Source organism: Stegodyphus dumicola, chromosome 7 (genome assembly GCF_044657685.1).
Source record: "Stegodyphus dumicola isolate Sdum_Otavi_A_Nest chromosome 7, ASM4465768v1".
Taxonomy (NCBI): domain Eukaryota; kingdom Metazoa; phylum Arthropoda; class Arachnida; order Araneae; family Eresidae; genus Stegodyphus; species Stegodyphus dumicola.
The window spans coordinates 83,081,597-83,096,771 of record NC_140774.1 but is presented as its reverse complement, the minus strand read 5'-3'; the positions used below and the strand labels follow the sequence as shown (position 1 = coordinate 83,096,771).

The window sequence follows — 15,175 nt, the reverse complement described above, 5'->3', positions numbered from 1 at the left end:
AGCCCGATTATCCATATTATTGCGCACATACACTACTTTCGGTTAAATCTGTTTCAATAGTCCATGTTGAATCAAAATTCCTAACAAAGCAAGTATGAAATCGAAACAAATTTTCTAGGAGGTTTTTGTATGATTCCGATTAATTAGACCAGGGTTTCTTAAGCTGCAGGTGGCGGGACCTGCAGCAGGAGATCGCCAAGAATTTTAGCAGTTTTGATTATAATATAAACGTTCATTTTCCTTTCTTTGCACGTGATGCTGTCATTTCGTCTCTTACTTATTTAAAATTTTCACATTGTTCTATGTTTAAAATTAGTTAATCAAAGTTAATGACTTAAACCTGCAACAGTATATTACAGTAAAAGTGAAAACATTCCCAGTTTCACTCACGCGTGTGTCGGATTTGCACAATACTTATGGGGTCCCACAAACTTTTTGTAAATATTATGGGGTCCTGGGGGTCGCGAAAAAATCTCAGTGATAAAAAGGGGTCGCGACTAAAAAATGTTTAAGAAACCCTGAATTAGACTATCGCAGAACATAAATGGGTTATCCGCTTAAGGGGAAGGATGCCTTTATAGAGGACCTTTAAAGAAAAGCTGTCTTACGTATAAGTTCCACATGGCGAATATTGTAAAAACACCTGTGCAGCCAGCTTGTTCGCCGGAATTTGGACCTGAACCTATTATACAGAGTTTCGTATAAAATTTTGATTAAATTTCAAAATATTAAAACATAGTAAATTTTATTTCAGTTTTTTTAATCGGAATATTGCCCAAAACTGGCAAAATTATTTAGAAAAATACGCAGGCTTATTCACGCAATCTTGATCTAATTCATAAAACAGTTTTAATTGGAAGACAAAAATGGAAAGCTATGCGATCTCTTTTGTTAAAATTTGACTATTTACAGTTTTCCTTTTTTAAGCTCAATCGAATATTTGATTAAATATAAGGAGGAGGAAAATATTACTGACGCGGGAGCAAGTAAATGTATTAGTCAATCATGTCAGAAATATCGAATCTAAGCGTTTTAAGATTCTTAAATCTTTTCCATTATGATATTTTTAACTAATAAAAACTGAATAGATTATGTAAGAAACAGCAAAGATATTGATAACCAATTTTTGGTCTCTATTTTACTTCGGATGGGAAGAGCAATCATGAAATGAGCAATTTATTTTCAGATATCAGACAGTTTTAACTTCTGCAGGAAGAAAAGGCCTTAATCCAAAATGCATTAATTGTACTTTAAGCATACTTTTCATCAGAAAACGGATTGTTTTTCTTATCGGATTAAAATAATAAAACATCCTTTCCTAGTATAATAGACACCCATCCTCACCAAATATTGACGCTCTGGTCGTCTCAGTTTCTCGTCATTCCAAAGCTCTTTGCCCCGTTTAAAGTCCATGCTATGTGATATTTGGGCTAATGAAATTATTTTACTTTATATTATTTGGACAGACAAAGTATTATTTCATTTTAACAAAAAATACGTTTAGAGCTTTTCGAAGTATGATGGATTACATATTTTTTATTACTTTTATGTCTGGAGAAGATGAAACTGGCTGGATACTTAAGACCCCGAATTTCTCATTAGGCGTATTTCTCACAGTCTCTTTTGACGGTAAGTACTGGGCAGTGACCAATCCATTTTTTGTTTGCATATAAACAATTCAGAGTTAAAAGAATTGAAAAAAAAAAACGAGGACAACAATTAACTAAGCTCTAAATGTCTCTAAAAGACAGATATTATAGTTTCTATCCCATACTGCATCAGATTTACATTTAAGCATAAGAAAAGGCATTAGGAATTTTGTTTTTTGACAAGTTAAGTCAAATGTCTTCCAATACTCGCCTTCCATTCCAACTGGTGTAAGTTATAGTAGAATTGCATAATGCGAGTATTTTAATTAGTTTAAGTGTACATTTTGATGCTATGGCCTTTTGACACCCGTATTTCTGTTCTTAAGTATGAAATTTAGTCGAAATTTGTGAACAAAATTCTAGAAAGCTTCCCTAGTCTTAATTATAATTTCATACTTACTTCATTATAATATTTGATTCCATATAAAACTAAGTTTTAGAACGTTTACCACTCTTTAGCACGAATAATAATTTAGGATGAATAACTTTTGCCAATGTATAAGCTACACTATCATGCTCAAGGTTTCTTTTGATGTTTCTGTGAATAAAGTGTTATATTAGAAAGAAAACAAAATATATGTTCCCAATTATTTCTGTGGATTATCTTTATAACAAATATTTACACTGATTTAAGAATAAAAATTCAGTAATTATGTTTTAGTACGAATGGTTTGTCTCACCTTCATCTATTTTCAAAATACTCGTTTAAAACTATGACTCAATAAAGTATTTACTACATTATTTTTGTTTTATACTGTTACCTTAGTTCTTCGACATTTTTTTTTTTTTTTTTTTTTTTTTTTTTTTTTGTGTCAATGATAAGATGCCATTGCTTTTTAATACGGAAAATGTTGTTTGCGTGGTATTTAGACCACAAGGTCTCACCTTTCTTTATATATATATTTTTTATTTATATATATAAAGAAAAACAAGAAAAAATGTTTCACTTCAAATTTCATAGGAGATAATTTTCATTTATATATTCGCCATATTCTTTATATATATATATAGAGAGAGAGATTTATAAGAGAAGAAGAGGTAAAAATTAGCTAGAGCCGTAAAGAACATTTGAACTTCCTAATTCCTGATATTACATGTAAAACAACTAAACTAAACATTTTTACATAAACAAGCATACGCATGCATTTTTATAAACGCTTCAGCGAATACGATTTAAATTGAAGTTAAAACTTTTTATTAACAGTTTAATAGGAAACTTTGGAAACTATAATGTAAATCACTTTGAAACCAATGTTCATCTTAGACACGTTTCATTCTGTCTGTAGCTCCTGTGCTGCTAACTTACTTGCCGCCTTCTGCTTTATCTGTCTTTAATTATATTTCAAAATTGTAAATGTAATGATGCATTTCTTCAAGAACAAACGAGATTAATGCGCAGCTATTTTTGTGTTGGCTTAAGAATTTTTATCAGCGAGAATAGAAAGATATTAATACCACTATGTCATAAAACCAATATAAATTAACCACTATGTCAGCAATTACTTCTTTATTCCATCAACATCTCTCTGCAATACCTAAATAATTACCCATATACGTGTAAATCAAAATTCTAAATAAAATTTATAATAGCTCCTTTTGTTTTAATTTGGGTATTGCCCTTTCTGTTCTAGAAATAGTAATTGCTAATAATAAACCTATCTGCACTGCCTCATTTTTAGATTAATCCATATCGTTTAATTTTTACGTAACGCTGGTGAAGTCTTGCGAACGTAAACTTACACAGCCAGTAATAATTTTAGAGCGCTATTAATTGGTCAGTCAAAGGAGATCGATATCAAAACTGATTTGCTTTAAATTAGGATTTCATTCTGAATCCATAGCACTTGTTTTTTTCTCCTCGGCTTAGCTAGACTTCTGTTTGCTACCTTCTAGAATGTAAAAAGCTCTTAAATAAGCTCGCGTATTGCGGCCAGTTCATTTATGTTGGCCTATTGAAATGTTTAGGCAATTAAACAGAAAGTAATATTAAAGTCCGGTTATGACAGCAAGTTACAATTTCGGCTTACGTACTTTTTACATCCCTCCTTCAAAAAGGAAAACGCTTAGCGATAAAAATACCTTTTTAGAGAAAAAGAGTTAATACAATTTAAAAAATGATGAGAAATGTAATACGGAAAATATAAAACAGTAAATTTTGAATTAAATAATAATTTTTAAATAGAATAAAAGATAAATTTAAGCACTACATTTTTCGGGGAAACCTCACTAAGCCGTATTGGAGTTTCAGTTAAACTTGAAAATGTCCTTGCTTCTGAAAATTTCAAATTAAAATCCTGATTCTTCAAGATTTTTCTATTATCACACGCAGCGAAAAATATAAAACTTTCGCATATCAATTTACTTTTGATACAGAAAATTAGAAAAATTAATAGCATTCTAATGTTCATATTTATGATCTATTTTTAATAATTTAATACTTTAATGAAATTATCATTTCATTTTTATTTATACTTCAGTTTTAATTCCCAGTTTTATATAAATTACAGTCTCCCCAAATTTATAAAAATAAATATTTCCGTCAGATTGGGCATATTATCTTTAACTGCCTGGTGGGTTAAGACAAAAGATAAACACTCTAAAATGAAATATAAAATTAACAGAGTAACGACCTTTTATTTTGGCACATTTTAGTCAAGACTCTATCTAGGGTATTTAAGTACAGGTCCGTTTTCCTCAAGAGCAAAGAAATCTCATAGGAAGGGAAAGCCACGGTCACATCTATACTTAACAGGAGTAAAGCAAACGATAAAGTAACGCCATCTGTAATGGTAACAAAAACTGAAAATGACAAGTTGATAGAAAAAGCGTTACCAAGGGCTGGATTGGAATTAGTCATTAACTGAACAAGATAAGTCTTTGTGAATGTGAACGGCTTCAAGAAAATCAAATTCACGAATAGAAGAAGCATTCTGGGTAATTTTTGCAGATCCAAAATCAAAATTATTATTAAATTTCTGACTATGATTAGCTATCAATGACTTGTTAATTTCTTCTTTACGGGCATAAATTACTGTTCCTTGATGCGAAACTTTAACGTTATTTTATTTTGTCTGATAATCCCAAATCACACCGAAATTATTTGATATAAATTCTTCAAGAATCAAAATTAATCTTATGTCCATAAAAGTGAAATTAGCAAATCTTCGATAGCTAATTATAGTTGGAAATTTATTCATAATTTGACTTTGGGTCTACAAAATTTATCCAGAATGCTTCTTCCAATTGTGAATTTGATTTTGAATCCTTTCACATTCACAAAGATTTATCTTGTTCAGTTAATGACTTTAATTCCAATCCAATCCTTGATAACAGTTTTAAAATTCTATCAACTTAGTTTTTCAGTTTTCGTTACTATTTCTTCCTACAGGTGGCGCTTCCTTCTCGTTCGCTCTACTCATGTTAGGTATAAATACCAACCGTAGCTTTCCTTTTGTTCCTTTTGTTTGTTTGACGACAAACAATCTCCCAACTTTCACAAATCCCAGCGAAATCAGTAACATCATTCCAAATTACATAATAGGAAAGCACCGGGACATGACAATATATCAAACAAAATGCTGAAAAAATCTACCTAGAAAATACATCTCCAAACTATGCGGAATTCTGAAAAATATTCTGAATGAATATTTCTAAACTATTTTCCGAAGGCGTGGAAACATGCCATAATAATCTTCATCCCAAAAACAGGAAAACGCCCCACGAAAGTTGAAAATTATAGACCGATAAGTTTATTACCTTTCCTCGGAAAAATACTTGAGCGTATTTTTTATATCCGGTTGAACCCTGTTCTCAGCGTACTGCCTAATCAGCAATTTGGATTCCGCAGGAGCCTCTCTACTACTATGCAACTAATAAGGATTATCGAGTTTCTCAGTTCTTCGATACACAAGCATCAAACCACTGCGTTTCCTTTTGCTGGACGTGGCCAAAGCTTTTGACCGCGTCTGGCATAATGGACTTATTTTTAAACTCACCACTCTCGATGTCACCCGAGAGTTAGTATTGATGATCTACTCCTTTATCAGTCACAGAAAGTTCACAATCAGACAGGGTCAACATTATTCCACCCCAAGAAACATTGCTTCGGGAGTTTCTCAAGGATCTAATCTAGGGCCTCTGTTTTACTTAATGTATGCCATAGACTTCCCGATGTTTGACAACAATACTAATTGCATCCCCCCTGCTACGCTGACGACACTGCTATTCTTTCTTCTTCACTCAACCCCAGTCACGCAATAACTCGTATCCAGAGCCGGATGCATTAAATCGAATATTGGTGCTGTAAGTGGCGAATTCGTATTAACGCAATTAAATCCAAACTCTTGCTCATAGGTCGTCACCGCAAGAAAATTGTAGAAATTGCCATGATATTATTTAATGAAAAAGTGACTATAGTCACTCAGGCAACTTATCTTGGCGTAAAATTCAACTCCACGCTTACCTGGAGCCCTAACGTCACGATAGCCTTAGATAAAGCAACAGGAGTGGCAAAAAAACTTAACAACATTATTATCTCAACATCCATGCTTGATCTCACCAGGAAACGAAGGATCTGTATCTCCATCTTACGCCCAATTCTTACTTATGCATCCCCAGCCTGGTACGGGGCTTCAAAATCTGACTATATCAAATTTCAGGATTTTCAAAATAACTTTCATAGAAAAATAATGGGAGCTCCATGGTTCATTAAAAACACTGACCTACACAAAGACCTAAAACTAGATGACATCGAAACTTACATTGGGAAAATAAATAATAACTTTTATACCAAGACCACCAACACTAATATTGTTAATTATGCAGATAATTTCAGGTATCAACTCCTGGAAGAAGACATTAATCTCCACCCGTATGCTACTCATCTTTTTACATACAATATCTAAATAATTGGCCTATTCCTTTCCACTATTGCACATTTATTTTATCTTCTCACGGTTTCAATTCTCGCAGGCATGGGCCTAATTTACTTCTAATTTCCCTTACTCACAGAGTTTACCATTCGAAGATCTTCTCGCGAGGTTTGCCCTACCCAGGGATATATGAGGTGCTGGTAAGAGCGCGATAATTATCGCGCTGAGGCCAGCCTAACTGACAACTATCAAAGTATCAAAGTACCTTTTGTTCCACATTTCTTTGCTCTTGACGAAGAAGGACTAGCCCTGTTTTCCCTCGAAATCAATAGCGTCTTGAATAAAATCTGAGCCAAACACAAAATTTTTGTTTTGCTCATTTTTATGTTTGATTGGTCTGTTGTTTCACCTGAAGGGGGCTCGACAGTTACTTGAAAAAGCCTCCATTCCTTGTATAAGATTACTGGTTCTTTGAAATCTTCATTAACAACTGAACACAGCTGATGCAGGACGTGGAACCTAGTTTCAAAAAGAAATTTCTGAAGTGACATAACTCAGGATAGTATGGTTCGTGTTGTAGTGCAAACGGATTTAAAGATCTTTAAACCTTCCAAGTGATGTAATTTGCGCAAAGATGCATGGCTTTCTTTAATCAGAAATAGGTCCCTGTCATGTCAAATCCGTCCTAGTTGCCTCATTTTTTACCGTCTTACCTAGCTGTTCTCCCTGATTAAGATGTTTCTACTGAGTTAACGCTTTCAAACAGTTTAAGATTTTCGAAACGGCGCAACGATCAGTTTGGGACAGACATGAAAAGAATCACTATACCAACGTTCCCAAGAATGTTAGTAGCTCTATAACATATATGAATGCTTTGATAGATGTTATTTCAAAGGTGATAAGGAATATACTTTAACGTAACGGAACTCATTTAAAAGAACTTTTTGAGAATATTTTAGGTATATGAGTATTTAGCCTTTTAATTATCATATTTTTGTACCTTAATTTCAATTAAGTTTAAAAATCTCATTGTAAGGTGGTGCCCAGATAGTTATTCTGTACAGAGATACATAATATATGGCATTAGGAACAGCTTTAATCAGTTATAATAATAGTGAAAATGTTTATAAAAATTATGAATGAACTAAATTAAAAGTTATACGGATTAGATGTATATCTGAACTTCATTAATTAGAGATTATTAGTGTAAGAAAAATTAAGAAAGAAATCACCCAGGAGTACGTATATTCTTTTCATATCGTTCAGTTATTTAAGATATTTACTATGCTAATCTGTAAAAATAAAGACATGATGGACAGTGGAATAGTAACAACACCCTCTGAAAATTGGCAGTTAGACCAGACGATATCAGTAACGTAATGATGACAAAAAAAAATTGAAAAACTAGGTTGTATATGCTTCTAATGTGTAAATTGTTCAGTTAATTAGGCAATGGAATTGAAATTAAGTAACTCTTTAATTTGAAAGATGATTCTAAAAATTGTCTGATGTTAAAACTTCTGTTGCATAAAATGACATCACTGCAATTCTCTTTAGAGTTTCCCCAAAAACCTTTATTTCTGCGTTATAGCAGATTTATCGAATAAGTACTTATAGTACATTCAGGCACACAATGAACACTGGTTGTGTATTAATGATGGAAATCCTGAAATTTGCAAAGATTCCATTTACCCTTGAGAACTCAATATTTTTCTATGAAAATTCCACCGATGATATCTATCTAATCTTATCACTAGACATTTTAAATCTCATCAAAAGAGCGCCTTTTTTATATTCAGTTATGAAACAGGTACAACGCCTTCTGATATTTTGATGCCGATATCTTTACGGAACAGTGTAACAAAGAAAAGAGAAAATTTAAGTGCATATTTTAAAGAAATTTCATAAAGTTAAAATGCATTTTAAAATGACTTGATTCTCTTAAATCTTATCTTAGTCTTATCAGTTCAATTATAGAACTTGCCATTTGATGTTTCAATTTTTCTGTCCGAAGGTATTCGAACGGCATAGGCAAAGATAAATTCAGTTCAAATTTTTTAATATCGCTTTCACTTATTCAAGCTCATCTCTTTAAAATTCTTACTAAAACTTTCTAGGTAACTCCTTGCTAGTTATGCACAAAAAATGCAAAAGTAGTCATTTTCTATTTAAAAAACAAGTAACATGTACTCTTAGAAAACTTTTACTTGGGTAAGGAAATGTCATCAGGCTTAACTTGATTAAAAAATTAATCTCTTTTGGATTTAAATATGTATATGTATGCATATATATGCATCTTTCAGTTTCAATTAACTTGAGGAGAAAGATGATTTTGTTGAATTTTCACACAAGTACACAATTAATTTTGTTTTATTTTCAAATTCTTATTATCAAATTCTTATTTTCAAATTCTTATTTATTTTATTCTTTTACCTATTACTTTTGTAGATTCAATGCGGACAGCTTGAGTAATTTGGGAATTCCATAGAAACTTCCTTCTCTTTATTTTCTACAGTTTTTAAACCTAGAGTTATGTTATTAACAAGCTTTACACAAAGAAAGAGACTTAATTAGTCCTAAACTTTGTTCAATATCTTTTTATGTTCTTCATAGAATTGTAAAAGCTAATGAATCAAATGTAATATCTATCACGAGCTTCCTAAAATAAGAATAAAATTTCATTAGGCAAGCTAGGTAAAGTAAATTTTTAAAACTTCGCTGTTTGATACTGTAATGTTTAGAAATGCAATTCAAAAAAATCAATGTTAAAAATTACGCAACGACAGAAATGCTTAATTAATTTCTTAAAATCAAATCAAGGTATTTCATATATTTAACATTTGTTTACGAAGTTTAGGCAAAATATAACAGTAATAGTAACAAGAAAGAGAAAAGTGTTCCTCACCTGAGTTCCATTGCGGACGGGGCGGCGGCCAAGGCGTTTGTGAAAGACTTCTGTTGGGAACAGCTGATCCACTTTAACGGAGATAGCTGATCGGAATCTGGAGACGACGATCGTCCTTCGGAAAGCACTCTACCGAAACACGGACCGAGTTTATACGCATCGGTAGGCTTGTCACCTCTTCACTTAATCACCGCTTCCTTACCAAAACAATCAGTCCATCAGTTTCCTTTGTTTTCCCTTTTTTTCCGTTTACCGAAAACATTGTGATTAAAGATTGTATTTTTTTCACTTTCCTTTATTCATATGATCGATATGATTTTCGATATTACTTGAATATTGCTTAAAACATGTGTAAATATATAATTTTTAAGCTCTGATTTTTACACATTTTTAATTTAAAATGGTTCAGAAGGAAAATTTAAACTTTTTACACGGTTTATTTTGATATAAAATTTTAATACAATTACTTACGATGGCTCAGATGGCATCTTTTTATAAATATCTGCTTAAATTTGAACTTTAGAAAAATTTTCTCAAGCAGAAAAGAAAATTTGTGGAAAAGATGCCTTTTGTAGACTTTCATATTTTACAATAAGTTTTTCATTTAAAATGTATTTAAATACATTTTGAGACGTTGTATGCCCCTAAAATAAAATTAACAACGAGATATTATGTAATTGCAAAAGTTATTCTTTTCTCATTTTATACGAAAAAATTAATAAAAGTTCTTTGTTTGTTTATCAAAATCTTACTTTAATCACAGTTCAAAATACTTAGATGTTTCAATAAATGTTACGAGTATTTAGACCAAATTTAAGCTAAAATTAATAGCAAATGCGTTATTAAAAATAGCTTAATTAATACTAAAATATATTTATAAAAATACAGTACTATTTCATTCATAATAAAATAGCAGCGTTGACTTATAGAAAATCTTCTCGACATTTTCTTCAAATATTAGTTCATTAAGGACTTTTCATTTTATGTTCACAGTTCAAAATACTTAAATGTTTCAATATTAAATTTAATAAATAAATGTTTAATGAAGCACTATTATTATAACAAATAATTCTGTGATATAGTTTATCACTATAAACTTTCTTAAAAATTCTTTTAAAAAAACTTTTTATTTTATAGCGATTTCTTATTTCTTAGCTCTGAAGACTGAGCTGGAGAATGAGTGACTTTGATGCAAGTCAAGACCAAAGCCTTAATCAGAATTCTAGTTGAAAAAAATCATCAGAAACCCTTTTTTCTATCTGCGATTTTTTATAGAAGAAAAAGGTGATTCGGTGAATTTTCGGACTGCAACTTACAATGGATATGGTTACCTAAAGAACTGTTATGAACATGATTGACAAAGTTTTACGACTTCTACTAAGATAGTTGCGATAATACTTAAATACCTGCAAATGTTAAATTTACTAATTTGTTTGACAGAAAACTTTTATATTTAAGATGGTTTGAGAATAAATACAGTACGATCTTAATTCATATCCTATAAATGTGAATAACTCTGATATAAAATTAATTACTGCACAATTATACATTAATATAACAGCAAATATCAGTTACAAATTAACAGCTCATATGGAAAGCAAATCCCAAGTATCTTGCATCTTGGTACTTTCAAAGCATTGCGATGGTCGTTAGGTCCTTTAGCCATCCACTCGGACCACTCGCAGTGCTTTGAAAAATTACTGGATGGAAGGTAGTAAAATTTCAACAGCGCTTGTCAAGTTGTAAGCAGTTTGTTGTGAATCATCATTCATAGTATTTATTGTATTAGTGTGTTATCATTCCCTTACCTAGTGTTGATTAAATTCAGGATATTTTAAGTTTATTCCATAAGTTTTAATATTTACATTACGTCACTAAATAAACCTGTTACTGGATAACAATGAAAATGTACCATTTCTGAGCATGAAAAATTCGCGGTAAATGCAAAATTTGAAAAGAGGACAGTAGCATGCAACAATGCAACATTCAAGGTCCCTAAGTGTACCGGTCGAGTTGGCGTCCGACCGGGTTGTCAACCATACAGATAGATTTTGGGTGCCAGCTCCTCGGAAGACACTACTGCTATAACAGTGAGATGAGTTCTGTTGAACTGACGAATATTGCTTATAAACTAGTAGTTAATAACGTTAGAATACTTAGACTCTGGCGCTAGTCAGAGAATATCTGAATCTGTAAGTCAATGTGTGTGTGTGTGTGTGATTATGGCAAAGCTTCGAGGGCTATCTGCCTAAGGGAAAGGATGCCTTCGTGGAGGACTTTCTAAGGGAAGCTGGCTTGTATACACGTTACACATGGGGAAAACCACGAAAACGCCCATGCAGCCAGCCCGTTCGCGGGATTCGAACCTCGGACCGAACTACCAGTGTTCAGCGACTTTACCGCTCGCCACATATTCAAACCTGTTACTATACGCAAAAGTAAACAGTTGCAAGTTATTGAAAACATCATAGACAATTTGCTGATTAGTTATTACAACTCTATAAATGTCTGGTTTGCAATCAACATTGTACTCAACTGGTTTCATAAAGAAATTGGAAATTCCAGAAAAGATACTAATCAAAACTTTAAAAAGCTCAGTAAGGAAAAGAAAGCATGATTTTATTGGAAAATGCTCCATCTCATCCAGAAACTAAGATGCTGTCTAATATGAACTATTAGATGGATATTTCAAACAACCAGCACAATTTCTTTCAGCCTATGGACAAAGGTGCATTTCTAGGCACTTACAAGATTTCTAGATGAAGTTTTAACATTTCAGAAGGCACCTCAGCTGATGCAAAGGACGAATGATATCAGTAATTATTACAAAATTTATAGAAATATAGAGTCTGAGGTCAACGATTTTCAATTTTGTAATTACTGTAAAAGAGCTCCAACCGGTATTAAAATCTCAACACTAACCACTTCCTAGAAAGTGTCTTCAGTAATAATGAAAGCTTAGGCCTTTAAAATGTACTCAACAGCACTGAAATTTCAGTTAACCAACATTAAAAAAGTAATTTTAAAACACATTTCATACATACATACACAGCCAAACAACAAAAGAACACATAGCCAAACAATAAAGAATACATTACATAGCCAAACAATTAAAGAAATTATTCTCTTAATAAGCTACTACGCTTTCCAACATTCTTAGCATTATGATGAGTTAAATACATCTTTTACAATAACATTTTAAAGAGAAGTAAACTTACTTATTAGCACAACAAGATGAGAAGGAAAAGTAATGCAAAACTCTGCTCAACTTTGGAATTGCAACAGCTAAAAAGAACTGCATCACCAAAAAAGAATTACTGCGCATCTTTGTGGTTTCGGAAATAACATGAACTTTAATAATCAATAATAGCAAGCAATGGCCAGAAGATCTGATCATGAGCTGAGCTAAGATCGCTTCTGATCAGATGGGTAGTCGGATTAGAAGAATGGCTGTTAGCCCTTTCCGGCATGCTACATTTTAAAGTCGAAGTTTTGATAAAAAAAAAAAAAAAGGTAGGCGGTGTAATTAGGCCTAGAAGAGTACACAAGTAAAATTTTGTGAAGATAGTGCTTATCGTTTTTATTCTGTGGGTGTGCTCAAAGTGGGCGCACTGATTGAATAGAGCTTTGTAAAGAGTGCTGAAACGAGCATTGTTGTTTCAAATGATGAGATGCGGAGAAACAAAGAATACAGACTCTCAGTTGTCCTAGATTATCAGTGAGTCTAGGGTTTGCCATTTGATTTTAGGCAAGATTTCAAGGTAAAAATTTAAAACTTATATAGAATAAGGAGATTAGCATACAGCCAAAAAAGTAACATAGAAATTTCTTTTCAAACACTTCCTTTTATACCCTAAAAAAATCTGGAAGATTTCCTTGAAAAATGAAAGTATTAAACTAAACATGGCTAAAATATATGGACAGGTTTATGTTGCGCTGCCATCTACTATAAATAAAGAAGATTCAGAGTAACGTATAATAACTTATAAATCCTTTTTCATTCAATTTTTCTGTGCGTACAGAACGAAATTTTTTGGTGTTTCCAGACCGGACACACTGTGCTGCAAAGGGCTAATGATCTTTATTTCATTGCAAATTAACTTGGACGTCAGATACAAATCTCAGGAGCTCCAGAAGTGTTTTCACAAATCAGGCGAAGGCACTTGCACAATACTGGGCTGTAAGCTAGACAAGCAGCTATAAATTTTCTATTGATCTCAAGCCACTGCGTTCGAAGATTATAATTGTTCAAGCGGCAATGGAGACTAAATAGAATTCAGCGACTATGTACAGATGGCATTACTGGTGCTTACAAAGCCTCGCCAATACTTCTCACCTCAACTCAGAATAGAAACGTAAAATCAAAAACTAATCTTGAGCTGAATAATCGGGCGAAGCTGTGCAGGGATGTTTAGCCCTATATCACCGACGTTGACTAACTGGCAACTAATATGTACGGCCATAAAATAGTTATCTTAACTAGCAGAGAAACAACGTAGCCGAAAGGCAGAAAACTCTCTGTTTGAAGTAACTCAGACACCGGCTTATATAGTAGCTTTGTACCCTATTTTGCATGATGCGAGAAACTAAATTCTCATTCTGACAAGAAAGCGTGTGTCGAAACCAACAAATATAGAAAAGGTTGCTTCGAAAATAAAATTAACAGTTAATACAATTAAATAAAACCCCACAAAACTACCCCTGAATATTCTTCAGTTATCACGTGGTTATACATATTATTAGTTACAATTGATTTGATTCTCACCAGCCTGCACAATTTCCTTGAAAACGGCCTAATTATTTCTTTGTTTCAAATTACGCACGCCTTTTGTTAGAAACCTATTAGAAATTTAAAAATATATAAAATATTTACAAGGTTTTCCTTCTGACGGTCAGCACATTGAATAACTTCTGTTTTAAATTATTTATATTTGCGATTTGCTTTTTAGTATAAATTTCAAGAATAAAGGAATGAGACTAGCAGAAGCGTTCTGTTCAGCAAATTCAAGTTTCTGTTAAATGCTGGAATTATTTTTATAGGAACTGGCTTTATGAGAAAACTAGACTTAGATTTATAAAAATAATTATAGAAACCGGTACAAACTCCATTTCCTTTAACTATTGAAACTAGAAGGAAGGCCTTGATCTTGCAGAATCTTAAGTTGAATATCGAGTCCATGTCGATAATAAAAGGCTCTTCCGAGTTCCAACTCTCGGACTATGTCTACCATCTGAATACTGAACGTTTTGGTATCAACATGTCTGCAAATTTTCTTACTTTTCAGTATGCCATAATGTTGTTCCAGTGGCATTTCAAGGCCTATTAGTTTTTATTTGCATTTGCTTGAGATTATGTAGCAGTTTTCATTTACTTGCAATGCGATTTCATTTGCATTTACTTGAGATTATATAGCAAGAAACAGAAAGCCAGTACCTAAATAGATATAACTAAATTCAGATAAATTTAGTTAGTTGAAATTAAGAATCTGTCCACGTAAGTTTTGTATATGTTTTAATATGTAATCTGGCATCGAAGTTTGTCAGAATGTTCCAAAAATATATACTGCCGTGTTTGAGTTATCGCCATATTCTGCTCGACAGCCAAGAAAATTGCTATTCATCTTCAAAAATAACTCAGGATAAGACGGACCATAGCTTTTCTTTCGTTTTCAGGTCAAGCGACCAAGAAGGGCAAGCAATAACTTCAGAGTTTATTACTGAATCACTTTGCCGTCCGATATTTATTATAT

The 15,175-nt window shown here is 32.4% G+C and overlaps 1 protein-coding gene across 1 annotated transcript in view; it reads right to left on the bottom strand.

The window, feature by feature from the left end:
* LOC118181625 (chorion peroxidase-like) overlaps positions 1–9,558 on the bottom strand; it is an 85,467-nt gene extending 75,909 nt beyond the window's left edge. Inside the window, exon 1 of the mRNA XM_035350791.2 lies at positions 9,426–9,558. Coding sequence (XP_035206682.1) covers positions 9,426–9,436 — 11 coding nt within the window. The 5' untranslated portion in view covers positions 9,437–9,558. The remainder of the gene's footprint in view (positions 1–9,425) is intronic.
* Between the last annotated feature and the right edge of the window lie 5,617 nt (positions 9,559–15,175).